We start from the raw sequence: 15,474 nt of genomic DNA, 5'->3' as shown, positions 1-15,474 counted from the left end.
TCAAATTGTCTCCCTCTTCTGGTGGAAAACTTTTAAATAGTTTGTTAATATTGGCGTTTCCTTGATGTCATGCTCGCCATTGGTCCCTGGCAGTTTCTTTCATGTCGGGGACAACAGTTGTTGACAACTGTAGTATTGTAGCTAAGCCTAACTATTTTCCTAACCTTAACCTCATTCTCCTAACCTGCTATGTAAACAAATCATCTGTGTCAAGAAACCAATCTCATAACACCGAAACTGACCAATGGCAGGTATCAATGGACTAACCAATGGCAGACACCAATTGGCGTTTCCTGATCAAGGAATGCCCACATCAAGAAACGCCCCGAATTGTGGTCTGCAATTACACCATATTGTACTCCTGCAGGGCATGGGCGTTTGCTACAAAGTATTCACACCTGTACTTAATTTAACTGTCTGTCAATCAATGAACACCACCAAGGCTCCCAGTGGTGTTTAAAAGTGAATCGTGTTTGTTTCTACATGATCAATCATGGATGAAGATTCAGCATTGGATGACCCAATTGTAAATGTACCAGTAAGTACCCTACATGCACAGTGGTCCTGATTGCCAGTGTCAAGGGCATTATGAAAGCAGTCAATCTAGTGTTTTGGAGGTGGGAGAAACAGTTTATTATTCAGCTAAATTAACCTCAACATTTGAGATTTCAACCAGCAGGTTTTTAATCTTCAATAAGCCTATAGTAAAAAATCCATGTAATTCCATTGTCTTTTTCTTGTGACTGGGCATGAAGGGCCCCCCTCAGCTTCAGGACCCGTCCTACCTCTCCTCCTTGAGCCATCCGGAGAAGGAGGTCGGGAAAGATCTGGATCTCAGCTGCTTGCCGGAAGAGACCAGTGGAAATGCTGCTTCTAATGCTAACGTGACACAAGACAGTGGCGTCTTCGATGCCTATAGGCAAGAGGGGTCTGCTGAGACTGACCCTAAAAAGGTGGCCATGCTGGGAGCCTCTACCTTCTGTCCCATGACACCCGTGACCCCAGTGGCTGAGAGTTCTGGAATCATCCCCATGTTACAGTGCGTAATGTGCATTATGAATACAACCCAGGTGATTGTAACATCTTAGCAAAACGTTTTGCAACGTAAACGGTTTACTCCAAACTTAGCGCAATATTGGAATAAAGGAGTAACGTTACTTCTTAGCCCAATGACCTTACATGTTCTGTTTTAAAGGGTGAATTGGCTATGGAAGCAAAAACAGCCAAATGCTCAATCTGAAGGTGAATCGATTCTCAATTGTGGTACCATTCTTGAAACATAAATCTACTTTCATAACACATTAAGATAATTTCGCAAATGCATAATATACACTGTTTTAACAGTTGCGGCCGACCAGTATTTTTCAGTGACGACACGTTTGTGGCATCTGTCTTCCTTTTACACACAGATGTTTGGAGATGCCGATAACTAATTAGCACAGGTAGTCCACTCTGTCTTCGGTCTGTTTTCTGTAAACAAGCGCTGTAACATGGAAATATGGCTGTGCGGGATCCCTAACCCTATAAAGGTGTTTCTCAATTTAACCTTTATTTCTCGCCGACATGAAAGATGAGGTCCTTATGCTTCCAAAACTGTACCTGCAAGAGGTGCGTTTTAATGTTCAAACCGAGCGTCGCAGCTCTTATCAGAACTCCCCCCTACATAAGACGCTTCATCCAATGACTCTTATGTGTAATTGAACTGAGAGTTTGGAGTAGCCCTTGACTATCTAAATGGTTTCTGTTGTGAATCGTTTTGCTAATACTAGGCTTTGCACTAATGAATACGGCCCTGGGAAATGAAGTAGTGCACTATACAGAGGGAATTTTGTTGGTTCTGGCCAAAAGTGGTGCACTAAATAGGGAATAGTGTACAATGTCAGATTGGCCCCTACTTGTATTGATCAGTGCTTGCATGTGAGCCCTTTTATTGTTTATGCCCAGGAATATTGTATCCACAGTGAATCTGGCCTGCCCACTGGACCTGAAGTCCATTGTTCTACAAGCCAGAAATGCGGAGTACAACCCCAAGGTATTCAAGTATATCCAGTCTATGCTTAGTTTTATATACAGTATGGTGTAACTTGTTCCAAATTATGTTTTCCTGAATGATGGTAATTGGTCACGATCAGACCTTTAGTTTTCCATTATCATAATGTGGGCATTGTACTCATGTTTCAGCGTTTTGACGCCGTCATTATGCGAATACTGGAGCCTAGGACCACAGCGCTCATCTTCAGCTCTGGAAAGATGGTCTGCACAGGAGCCAAGAGGTGAGACGTAAGGACAGTATGAACCATGGTTGTGTTCAGTAGAAAGAAACTGTTTAGAAACTGAGTTAAATTGAGATATTACCTGAACTTTCCAATAAAAGTCCACTTTGTTTATGTTGCTAGATGTGGTGTTAGTGTGCCCTACTGAACACCAGTATCAAACTCATTTCCAGGGCCCTGTCCTTGATTTTTTTTTTTTTTACTACATTTAAACATTAGGTATGTACCTCTCATTACTTGAGAAATGCCACTATGCTGTTTTTGCTTTCTATTCTGACAGTGAGGAGAAGTGTCGCTTAGCTGCCCGCAAGTATGCTCGAGTGCTGCAGAAGCTGGGCTTTCCTGCCAAATTCCTAGACTTCAAGATACATAACATGGTAGGGAGCTGTGACGTCTGCTTCCCCATCCGGCTGGAGGGTCTGTTGCTGGATCATCAGCAGTTCAGCAGGTATATTTACTGGCTGTGTTAGGCCTTTCTAACCTTCTCCAGAAGTGTGCACTTGTTCATGCCCTCTTGTGCGTTTAAAAGCAATGCATTGGTGCAAGAATGGCAGGAAAGTTTCCACCATCATATTCCACACACCAGTAGTCCATTCCTTTTAAATCCATGTGGGGGAGTGTAAAAAAATTAAACGAATATAGACCGTTTGTTCTATAGACAACAATTTGCAAACATCCTTTAGTCAGTGACTCTTCCATTTTGTTGCTTGAATACTAGTGTATTTTATAATCTGTTTTCACAGAATATTCAAATATACTCCAGACCTGAGCAACCTATTCTCCTGTAACTAACTGTGTGATGCCTTTTGGCCCTCTAGTTATGTGCCAGAACTGTTTCCTGGTTTGATCTATCGCATGGTGAAACCACGTATTGTGTTACTGATCTTTGTGTCTGGAAAAGTGGTTCTGACAGGTACGTATGTTGACAACAGGGGCGGGTTTAGCAGGACATTGTTGTAGAACATTCCGATAGAAATATGCTACGTAAAACAAATGCTTCTCTGGCATATGGAATCGTGTCGGCTCTATTCATGGCATTTCTATCTGCAACGTTCAATGTTTGGCTACTGCATGTGTATTCAATACGCCTATTATTGTACGGTTTTATGGCAGACTATACCTATTGGTGTCTTGCCGCCACCTACTGTACGAGGTATTGAAACAAAAAATATTAATTTGACTGGGGTCCCGACATATAAATAACACTGCATGGGTTTCTGGCACCAAGGTTCTCATTCAACCGAAATACACGTGAGAAGGGAGAGACTCTTTTAAAATAAACGGAGTGGGCTTCCTCACTCCATCCACCATGCGGGTCAGTCTGTGTGCACCAACCACTTGATCCAATTCTTCACATGCTGTATATCCTTTGCTTTTACTTCTAGTGCCACCCCAGAGATCACAGCCGTGCTAGGCTCCCTGCTTCGAAGATCCACATTCGACACATTCCAATCCGATCTCTTTAATGAGGCACAGAGCACACGCCTTCTGTTCCATAGATACACAAAAAAATAAACCTACTTCATTACTCTCATCAATGCCACCTCATCCACAATTGGTAGAGACTTCAATCGGATCTCCTAGGTAACATCGATGCAAAACCCTTACTCTGACCAAAAACTAACTAGGCTTGGATTTACTAGATTCCACTTTACTTCTCGTTTCCTTTTGCATTCGCCACTGTAATCCAATCCTTCTAATTTCCACTCCACGCGATATCTAATTCAAACATAACATCTGGTTCTGCCACTTTCTCACCGGGTTGTTCTTCTACATTGCCCGCCACCTACTGTACTGGGTATTGATTGTTACGCCTAACAGGGAGGGACCTACCTGAACGTGTCTGATACGGTACTGTGATGACCATGCTTGCCTTTCATATTTGAAAAATAAGTGTTGATTTAATGTTCACGTAACATGTAGCCAGACGTACTCTCCATTTTCTTTCAGGAGCTAAAGAACGTCGAGAAATCTATGAAGCCTTTGAGAACATATACCCCATTCTGAAGGGATTCAGAAAGCAATGAAGTGCTGATTTTTGTGTGAAGACGATGAAAGCATTTGATGCACTTAATCTTCATTTGTGTAAAAGAAATGCGTCCTAAATTGTTTAATGTTGTGTGTTGCACTTCTAGATTGTGAAATAAAGTGTGTCGATGGGCAACTTGTAACAGACTTGTGTAATGGAATACAGGACCTTCTAATAAGAGAAGTTTGTAGATGTTTTGTAAATCTACAGCAAATGGAATATCCATATGCCCACGTGACCATACGTACGTAAACAAACCATCTCAAGCAAAATACAGTGCCACAGTTTGCTGCGGGCTAGCTAACAGCAGCAATCTAATCCATGACTGAACACGGCATTACGGTGGTAAATATATCCGTAACATTTACAATAAGTAGTGACAACTCAGACTCGATACCAGTAGCTAGAATTTAGCTAGCGCTTGAACGGCAGTTCATCATGGCATCCTCACTGCGAAGCGAAGTCCGCTCTGGCGAAGGGACTTTGGGAGCGCTGCCCGGGGCTCGGCCACAGCTTCGCTCGCACCTCCTCCACTCCACAACCACCACAGGTTCCCCTGGGTCTCAAATGGTGGAGTCTGTGGACGATGCGGAGGGTTTGTATGTCGCCGTGGAGCGATGTCCCCTCTGCAACACCGCCAGGCGCAGGCTGACGTGCGCCCGATGCATCCATGCAGGCGATTTCATATACTTCGACGGTAGAAACCCTGAACGGTGCGTGTTTACATTCAGCTAACTTAATAACACAGCTCTAAATACAGGCTTTGAAATGTTGGCTATGCATCATCTGCTAACATTGCATTTAATAGCTACCAACAATCAATCAAACTGGCTGGCTAGCTAGCTATGTTGTTTAGCTACAACCAACACCTTTAGCAAAACGTCAGCTAGCTAGCTAGCTTGTTTACACATGTAACAGTAAGGCTGTTCTCGGAACGTTATTGGCCTAGATTGCACAACACTTAGCTATATGTTATTTTGAATCATGTCATTTGAGCACCAACTTTCTCCTGCTCAACACAGTACATACAGTAACTAACTTTCTAGTGTCTTGAAACGGAAAATAACTGTCATCGTTACGTCATGACTCTTTGTAGTCGCGAATAACTATTAATACTTTACTTCCACTGTGACTGACATACTTTTTGTATTTTTCTTAATCAAATGACTACATTGTATTTTTTTAAAGTACATTACATCTCAACTTGTTTGTGTGAAGTAGGCCTCCCTAGCATTGTAAATAAGAATTTGTTCTTAACTGACTTGCCTAGTTAAATAAAAAGCTAGGCCACACTCTTGCCAACACCTGCTTGGAGTGGGCACTGTTGCCGCATTCAAAACAACTGGGAACTCGGAGAAATACGGGGTCAAATCATGACGTCAGTGATCTTCAGGTCGGAAAGTCGGAGCTCTAGAAGGAGGCCCGAGTTCCGGAGTTGGAATTCCGAGTTGGATGACCGTTCAAATCGATTTTCCTCAGTCAGGGCTCATATTTCCCCCGAGTTCTCAGTTGTTTAGAACGCGTCATTTACTAATTCTGCAGTGATGTCATCAAAAGTAACACTTGGTTTTCTAATGGTAACAATTTTTTTCCTAGATACACTGAAAAATTGGAAAGACTTAAAATGCTGAAGGAGGAGAAAGAACGTTTCCAACAGATGTACAGTATAATATTTGCAGTTATCTTGAATATGCTAAATAATACTTTGCAGTTTTCAAGCATTTGCATTCCGACCTTCCATGGTTTATATTAACCATATTGATATTACACTCTACTCTTCATTCCAGGGTCATTACAGCCATGGACAAGAAAGTCCAGGCAGATCAGCTGGTAAGTTGAATTATGAGGCGAGGACCTCCTATATTTATATAAATTCTCGTAAATTTACGCTGCCCTACGTGAGGTATGTTTTTCAAATGCATCAATAGCCTGCCTGTTCTCTTCAACTCCCATCTACCCTTAGCATTTGTATTGTTTCATTCATTCAGAAATGGAAGATCATGTCATGCAAGATGAAAATAGAGCAGCTGAAGGAGGCTATTGGTTGTGGGAATGAAGAGGTGAAAAGTGGTGAGTTACATGGCCTTGACGGACATTCAAATCAGACATTCAAATCAGTGATAATCACCTCCATTTCTAAACCGTAAAACAGATATGTATGAAAATACCCTCCAATAAAAGGTGACATTCTGTACTGTCGCCTCATATGAAACATTTGATCTCGAATTTAAAATGTTAGCTTCACTGTCCAAATACATATGGAGGTGAGTGTAAATGACAATGCACTATTTGACTGTTCTATTATATTGTACATGATTAAAATAATCATCTTGATTTATTCTCTTCCTCATACCCATGTCTTTATGTAGCCTGTCTAAGACAACAGGCAAACCTGAAATGGTGCAAGACATTGGCTTGCATCCCAAATAGCACCCCATTCCCTATATGTGCAGGCCCTATGGGCCCTGGTCAAAAGTAGTGCACTGTATAAGGAATAGGCTGCCACCTGACCCATATTAGTCAATCAACTTATTATCTCTCCCTCTTCTCCCAGGTAAGGACCTGCTGCTTCGCTCCCAAGAGGAGAGCCAGAGGCTGCAGCGGCGGGCCAGCCGCCATCAGGAGAAGAGGGACAAGATCGAGAGACACAACCGGCGGCTGGGAGAGCTGCTGGAGAAGAGGGGCAAGGAGCTGCAGGGTCGTCTGGAGCACCTGGCTGAGGTCCGCAGAGGACACATCCTGGAGCTCACCGCTCACATCTTCCCCACACAGGAGGAGAAACAGGGTAGCAGGTAAGCATTGCCATGGTTTCAAGTTTATTTGAAGTGTATTTTACACTAACTCACCCGATTCACCGAAACAAGGGCTTGATGATACGTTAACAAGTTGAATCACGTGGGCTAGCTCTCGACTAGATCAAATATATGGAACAGCAGGGGGTCCTTGAGGAGAGCTTTGAGAACCACTGTCATACAGCGTTGGCTAGAGCCAAGTATTAAATATTACTCCATCCATGACTGGCCAGCATTATGAAGCTGGGCTTTAGTTTTCAAGGACAGCACCGATACCAAGGCTCTCTGTCCATTTGAGACATTGGTTGTTGTTTTAGGATTTGGGTCAGCTGATTCTTGATTCAAATTTGAAAGTGCCTGCTGAGGGACCTCTCATCTGCTGTTTGACTTAGTTATAGAGATGCTCTTCCTGTATTGACAGTCTCTCCCTCTCTTTGCTCCTTTCCCTCAGGGACCCAGCAGACGTGTTGTCGGAGTGTGACTTGGCCCTGACCTCCAGCACGGTGAGTGAGTTGGCTGAGGCCCGCCGCACCACCTACCTGTCAGGGCGCTGGATCTGGGATGACCAGAATGGAGAGACCTCCATTAGCATCACCGGACCCATGGTCACGCTGCCCAGCAACGGGGACTGCTCCCCCTATTACAGCTGGGTGGAGGAGAAGAGCACCAACGAGGGGCCCGGTAGGACGTTATAGCAAAATATGTTGTATGTAATAATTATATATGCCATTTAGTAGAGGCTTTTATCCAAAGGGACTCACAGTACAGTGTGTGCATACATTTTACTATATGTTTTAGTGTACTTTTCTATCTCCACACTCTCACCAAAATAAGACATCATAATCAAATGATCTGTCTTTTGAGATGTGACAAGGACAAACGACTAGCCGATTGAGAGGAACATCTAGTCCTTAGAGGTGACCAATCTGCAATGTTGACTTGTACTGTGCCAAGGCTACTTGTTCTCATGAAGAGCTTCCCTTTCCAGAGCTGGACCACATCAACCCAGCCCACACCATCAGTGCAGCCCTCTGTTTTGCTACCCAGCTCATCAACATCCTCTCTCACATCCTGGATGTCAATCTGCCCAAGAAGTTGTGTAACAGTGAGTTCTGTGGTGACAGCCTGAGCAGGTACAGGTTCACCCGGGCTGTCACCAAGCTCAACACCAACATCCTTCACCTCTGCTTCTCACAGGTACTACAGAGCATGGTTCGTCTAGAAGTTTCTTCCTTCTGGCAGTATATTTTCCTTGCCACTGTGCTGCTGCTTTCTCTTCTGGGTTCTAGGCCGTGCTACTGTTAATCACTTTGTTACATGATTGATCTAGCTTGTATGTATCAGCCCACACTGGAGATGCACGCCACTAACCAGTTGTGTGTATTCCTGTGCAGCATGTTGAGAGTGAGCTACTGCACCCTCACCACACCCTGAGGAACATCATGTTCCTGGTCTCTCCTGACAACAAAAACCTGGGCAGGTAAGAAGATCCCTTGTCATAAGTAGATTGCTATTTGGGACACCGCCTGACTCTCTCCTCTCTGTGCAGGACGGGTCCGTACGAGGTGACTGCTGACCTGGAGGACTCCATGGAGTTTGTGGAGCCGGAGGCGGCCGGCCCGGCGGAGGAAAGTGGGGATGAGATGGTGACGGATGAGGAGACAGACCTGGGAACAGACTGGGAAACGGTCCCCAGCCCACGCTTCTGTGACATCCCCTCCCAACCCATGGACCTATCCCAGAGCACGGCCATGCAGGTGTCCCAGCCCGTGGGTCAGGCCGGGGGCATGATCTCCTCAGCAGCAGCATCCGTCACCTCCTGGTTTCGGGCCTACACCGGCCAGCGCTGAGGGACGCTGGAGGCTCACTGGCCAGGGTCGTATATATTAGGGCACACTAGAGAAAACGTTTTGCAACGTAGAAGGAAAACAAGTGTTTTTTTTTTTATTAAACAAGTTCTGGTAGTGTTTCAGTCCGTTTGGTGTCTAATGAATACACCCCAGGACTGGCTGGAGCTATGCAGCACTACCACCACACAGAGACTGTTCTGTTCTGGCCTATGCCTGTAGTCAGCCTGCAGTCCTGGTCCACTACCACCAAGAAGGGATATTTGTTTTTACTAAATTGCATGACTGAATCCCTGTGGGAGGAAGGGAAATGTATCGCTCACTTTATAAAGAAGGAGAATGTTGTCATTGACAGCAGTGATTCTTCTGGTAAAAATGGTTATAGTGCGAAAGACTGTCGCTTGGGGAGGGTGTTATTCAAAGAGTAGTCTCTCACAACTCTCGGCCATCCGCACGCTCCATCCCAGTAGTTGTGAGAAGATTTTTCAAAGAGAGACTGGAGCTTCTGTTGCTTTCCCGTGTACCCATCCATATTGTCGGTTCTTAATGTTTCTTTACTACATCCCAAATGGTACCCTATGCCTTATATAGTGCACAACTTTTGACCAGAGCCCTATGGGCCATGGTCAAAAGTAGTGCACTACATAGGTAATAGGGTGCCATTTGGGACAGAACCTTCCTTCATACTGCATTACATCAAAATGGTTTGTGTAAGGATTGTGTTTTGAAGACTGACGAATGTCAAACAAGGGGCATGACCTTAGTTATTCTCACTAAATGATGGCATGGCACTTTCTTTGTTTTACTTCAAATGCTGTTTACTTACTGTGTGTGTGTGTGTGTGTGTGTGTTTGGGGGGGGGGGGGTGTAAGAGGATGGGACAAAACTTGACTGCAGCAATTCAATGTTGGGGGGAGAACTAGTGGCATTTGTTTTCCTCAAAAGGGTCGATTTATACTATTTATAATAACGTAGGTGCCTAAAACCTCATTGGTGTGTTCTGTGGGTCTTATTACTACAGGTGATTCGAACAGTGACATAGGTGGCTTAAATGATAGGACACTATACAGTTGAAGTCAGAAGTTTACATACACCTTAGCCAAATACATTTAAACTCAGTTTTTCCACAATTCCTGACATTTAATCCTAGTAAAAAATTCCCTGTTTTAGGTCAGTTAGGATCACCACTTTATTTTGAGAATGTGAAGTGTCAGAATAATATTAGAGAGAATGATTTATTTATTTCAGCTATTAGTTCTCTCATATTCCCAGTGGGTCAGAAGTTTACATACACTCAATTAGTATTTGGTAGCATTGCCTTTAAATTGTTTAACTTGGGTCAAATGTTTCAGGTAGCCTTCCACAAGCTTCCCACAATAAGTTGGGCGAATTTTGCCTCATTCCTCTCGACAGAGCTGGTGTAACTGAGTCAGGTTTGTAGGGCTCCTTGCTCGCACATGCTTTCTCAGTTCTGCCCACAAATTTTCTATAGGATTGAGGTCAGGGCTTTGTGATGGCCACTCCAATACCTTGACTTTGTTGTCCTTAAGCCATTTTGCCACAACTTTGGAAGTATGCTTGGGGTCATTGTCCATTTGGAAGACCCATTTGCGACCAAGCTTTAACTTCCTGACTGATGTCTTGAGATGTTGCTTCTATATATCCACATCATTTTCTTGCCTCATGATGCCATCTATTTTGTGAAGTGCACCAGTCCCTCCTGCAGCAAAGCACCCCCACAACATGATGCTGCCACCCCCGTACTTCACGGTTGGGATGGTGTTATTTGGCTTGCAAGCCTCCCCCTTTTTCCTCCAAACATAACGATGGTCATTATGGCCAAACGGTTCTATTTTTTGTTTCATCAGACCAGAGGACATTTCTCCAAAAAGTACGATCTGGCTTTTTAATGGCGGTTTTGGAGCAGTGACTTCCTTTCTGAGCGGCCTTTCAGGTTATGTCGATATAGGACTCGTTTTACTGTGGATATAGATACTTTTGTACCTGTTTCCTCCAGCATCTTCACAAGGTCCTTTGCTGTTGTTCTGGGATTGATTTGCACTTTTCGCACCAAAGTACATTCATCTCTAGGAGACAGAACGTGTCTCCTTCCTGAGCAGTATGACGGCTGTGTGGTCCCATGGTGTTTATACTTGCGTACTATTGTTTGTACAGATAAACGTGGTACCTTCAGGTATTTGGAAATTGCTCCCAAGGATGAACCAGACTTGTGGAGGTCTACAATTCTTTTTCTGAGGTCTTGGCTGATTTCTTTTGATTTTCCATGATGTCATGCCTTGAAATACATCCACAGGTACACCTCCAATTGACTCAAATGATGTAAATTAGCCTATCAGAAGCTTTTAAAGCCATGACATCCTTTTCTGGAATTTTCCAAGCTGTTTAAAGGCACAGTCAACTTAGTGTATGTAAACTTCTGACCCACTGGAATTGTGATACAGTGAATTATAAGTGAAAAAATCTGTCTGTGAACAATTGTTGGAAACATTACTTGTGTCATGCACAAAGTAGATGTCTTAACCGATTTGCCAAAACTATAGTTTGTTCACAAGAAATTTGTGGAGTGATTGAAAAACAAGTTTTAATGACTCCAACCTAAGTGTATGTAAACTTCCGACTTCAACTTTACATATTTGGCTTACTTCATAAGATGTTAGTTTATTTTTCTTATTTAGGGCTTGTAGAACTTAATTTTGAAATGACTGGTAATGCAGATTAAGCATTTACACTGTCACAATAAGCAATATTTCACATGACAAAAATGAAGACCCCTGTAATGACCTGCTAGTGACAAAATAGGTTGTGTGTAAAAAAAAAAAAAAAAGGATTAATGCGATTTGTTGGCATAAGTCTTATTTGAACCATTTTAGAAAGAAGCATCACTGTCAAGTGTATTATACAACCATATTCAGATGGAATCTAATGGGCGTGTGTTGGCTGCACTGCAAACCCCAAACTATTTACTGGTATATTTTAACTAACTGCTTCACAGAAAAACTGGTTCCACAGTTGACTCAAAGGCTGCTTTTACACAGGCAGACCAATTCTGATCTGTTTTTTTCTTCTTCATTTTCTCACAATCAGTGTAGCTCTGAAAAAGATTGTGATTGGTCAAAATCCCAATTAGTAGAAAAAATATCAGAATTGGGCTTCCTGTGTAAACGCAGCCAAAATAACCTGAGCTTTCTGGTAAATAACACTAGCTCTGTTGTATGGCAGGCAGGCACAGACGTTCTACATGAAATGAGGCCTATTAGTACTCAGATTTAACCCAGTGAGTCCCACCGGCGGGTTTGACTTCTAACCCCTTTGAAACAGTGTTTGAGCTACGGACTTCTGTGTTGTACCATTAGATGAGTCTATTTCTTTTGCATCCGTAGATGCCAACAATTAGTCTGTGATTAACGGGGGCTGAGCAAGAGCAGTGTTTGTGAGACAAGGGCGAGTCCCGAAGGGGTCTGGGTCTTTTATATAAAAACGTCTGTAGCAGTGTTTACCAACCGGTCGATTGCGATCAATAATGCATCATCCATGTAAATGTGCCGGGGTTAGCCAAAAGCTCATTTGCACCCGTAGACCCAGAGCAGGTAAGGGACTTTACACAGCCACTATACAAATACTCACACAAACAATACAAAATACAAATACATTACATCCAATAGTATATCATTCTAACAACACTATCATCAACTGTCGTCTTACATATGAGGAACCACAGATAGCTCATGTGTACACGTTTGGATAGATTTTAGCCATATTTTTTTAATAAAAAAATATTCAGTGCAGCTTCTCAAGTCCATGGGCATTGCATTCCAGTATATTGTAGCTCTAACAGAGAAGGCCGATTGACCGATTTTACTGTGTTGAAAAGGGACAATGCAATCCCCTCTAGTTACTGCCCTTGTTATCCTGGAGGTGCTTTCCTTGAGCATGATATGCCTGCATAGGGGTGGAGGGCCAAGACCATGCAGGATCTTAAAGACAAGGCTTGCATCTACATACTGCTTAAAGCTATCCAGACTGAATAAATGATGTTTGTAAAGGATATGACAATGGTGGTAACTGTTTGGTTTGTTATCAAAAATCTGAAGTGTTTGTAGAGTGATTCAATTGGTTTCAGAATAGTAGCTCCTGCTTGTGACCAGCATGTGAGGCAATATCTCTGTTGTCAGAAGATCATAGCCTATATAGTTTGGCGGCCTCCAGAGGATGGGAAGGTCTTATAAACCTAAAGTTGGATAATCCAAACTTGACCGTCTTAACCACCATCACATGTTTCTTAAATGTCAAATTGGAGTCCAAAATGACACCAAGATACCTGAAGTTAGACACAAGTTTCAGATTCTCTCCATTAACAAGAACAGCTCGTTGGGAAGAATCAATGGATTTCTTAGAGAAGTACATACAGTCTTATTTAAATGCAGGCAATAATTAGTCATCCATTTAGAAACATGTACCATAGCTTCAGTTAACTTGTTTACAATTAGTTGTCTATTTTTTGAGTGTACATACAGAACTGTATCGTCTGCATACATCTGCATGTTAACTTGTGGGCAAGTAAGTGGGAGATCATTTATATAGATTGTAAACAGAAAGGGGGCCTAATATTGACCCTTGTGGGACCCCAATGTTATAGTAAAGAGTCCGACTGAGTGTCCCCCAAACTAACCCTTTGACTTCTGTTTGTCAGATAGGAATACATCCAACTAATAACTTCAGTGGACACATTAAGGGAGGATAGTTTGGCTAGGAGGACCTCATGATTCACAGTATCAAAGGCCTTGTTAAGATCCAAAAAGACTGCGCTGACTTCACCACCTATGTCCAGTTTAGATTGAATGTATTTCAGAAAATAGCAATTGGCTCTTTCGGTAGAATGGTTAGTTGTGAATCCAAATTGCATTTGATGTATGGAGTTGCCCTGAATGAGGTGATCAGTCAGATGATCAGCCACCCATCTTTCAGCTACTTTTGATAGCACTGGAAGAACGCGTATAGGTTGGTAATTTCCCACCAGTGTTGGGTCACCAGATTTTAAAACAGGTATCACTGCAGCAGACGTTCAAGCATTGGGGAAGAACCCATATTTGATGGACAGACTAACTAGATGTACAATAGGGGCAATCAGAGAATATTTGTGTCTCTTCAGGAATACAGTGTCTAGACAATATTTGGTTCTAGAGCTCTTGAAGAAGCGAGTAATACTCAGCTGACGCTGAGATTTCAGGAATTCTGAATATTGGTTTATTATTATCATCTATGGGAGTGAGAACTGTGGACTTGGTTGAAAATATTTGAGCCAGTTCTTTGACAATCAGCAAAAAAAATTGTTTAAGGTGGTGGATATGAAATCGGAGTCTTGAATTAGAATCCCATTAACCTTTAATTCAGGATGTTTTTTCTCTCCCTGTTGGTTTGTTGAGATTTTCCCAAACCACTTTGCTATTTCATTTTGCTTCGTTGATCACTCTAAGAAAGAACTATGCGTTTGCTTTTTTTAAATATTCCTTACCACCTTATTTCTCTTCGGTGCTTTTTTTCAAGGAAAGATGCCGTTCTCTCATCTGCCTCCAGAGGTCCTCGTTGAGCCATGGTAGAGAGGTTTCCGTCTTGGCTAACGTTTAAATTTCCGAGTAAAAGAGGTTTCCACTTTGTCAGTAGTTTACAGAAATGTTCTGTATCCAGACTCTGGGTCTTCATTGCTTAACAGATCAGACTAGTCAATTTGACTTATAGCTGCATCTTAGTTACTCTGCTCACTTTTCAGGATTTTTTTGATCGTACTGTTGCACATTAATATGTTTCCTAAATCTCTTTTTAGTTTGCTTTCTAACCACCAATGTAACATTGTGGTCAGATATACCAACCAGTTAGTCAGTTAGTGGACTTAGTTATTCGATCAGGTCTGTTAGTAAACACCAGATGAATTTGAGTCTGGGATGACTGTGTTACTCTTGTTGGACCTTGTATTATTTGAGTCAGGTTGAAATAATCTGTGATCTCTGAGTTTTTTCCTGCAAGTTTTGTTTTCCAGTTTATATTGAAATCGCCTTATGATCACATTCTTTAAGCAAGGCATTTAAATGGTCATTAAACAAGATATCAGATGTCGATGGTCGATATAATCCAATAATCATGAGGGGAGAGGAATACATTCAGCTCCATACATTCAAGGTCATTGGCATGTTTCCATATGATACAATTGCATTTAAAGTTATCTTTCATGTACATAAGCAATCCACACCCTCTCTGCCCTGTCCCTCCTGAATATGCAATATCCAGGGAGGGACATTAAAGGCATAAATAGCTTTTTCTCAGCCAGTCTCAGAAACAGAAAAAAAAATAGATTTGAGTCATTTGATAAATGTTCTACCTGTTCACGTTTAGAAATAATGCTATGAATATTCAGATGACCTCCCACTATTCCTCTAGGCTTGGAATGAGTGTCCCAGAGCATTTTAGCCTGATTAACAGTTTGAAAAAGTTTCATGGTTTTCTAATAGCTGGGTTAA

The 15,474-nt window shown here is 42.4% G+C and overlaps 2 protein-coding genes across 2 annotated transcripts; both read left to right on the top strand.

Moving 5' to 3' along the window:
- Nucleotides 1-358: 358 nt before the first annotated feature.
- On the top strand, nt 359-4,441 carry tbpl2 (TATA box binding protein like 2). The gene is made up of 7 exons (XM_014194801.2): nt 359-538; nt 756-1,039; nt 1,945-2,032; nt 2,182-2,273; nt 2,554-2,721; nt 3,092-3,186; nt 4,224-4,441. Exons 1-7 carry the CDS (start codon nt 494-496, stop codon nt 4,298-4,300), a joined length of 849 nt encoding a protein of 282 aa, XP_014050276.1. The 5' UTR covers nt 359-493; the 3' UTR covers nt 4,301-4,441.
- A 92-nt stretch (nt 4,442-4,533) lies between these two features.
- Nucleotides 4,534-9,732, top strand: atg14 (autophagy related 14). The gene is made up of 9 exons (XM_014194791.2): nt 4,534-5,015; nt 5,899-5,961; nt 6,090-6,132; nt 6,291-6,372; nt 6,857-7,094; nt 7,546-7,775; nt 8,083-8,291; nt 8,489-8,574; nt 8,644-9,732. The coding sequence occupies exons 1-9, from the start codon at nt 4,741-4,743 to the stop codon at nt 8,942-8,944; spliced, it is 1,527 nt and encodes a 508-aa protein (XP_014050266.1). The 5' UTR covers nt 4,534-4,740; the 3' UTR covers nt 8,945-9,732.
- The last annotated feature ends 5,742 nt before the right edge of the window (nt 9,733-15,474 follow it).

This window comes from Salmo salar, chromosome ssa01 (assembly GCF_905237065.1).
Source record: "Salmo salar chromosome ssa01, Ssal_v3.1, whole genome shotgun sequence".
NCBI classification, from domain to species: Eukaryota; Metazoa; Chordata; class Actinopteri; order Salmoniformes; family Salmonidae; genus Salmo; species Salmo salar.
The sequence above is the reverse complement of the archived record's forward strand: the minus strand, read 5'-3'. Positions and strand labels throughout refer to the sequence as shown.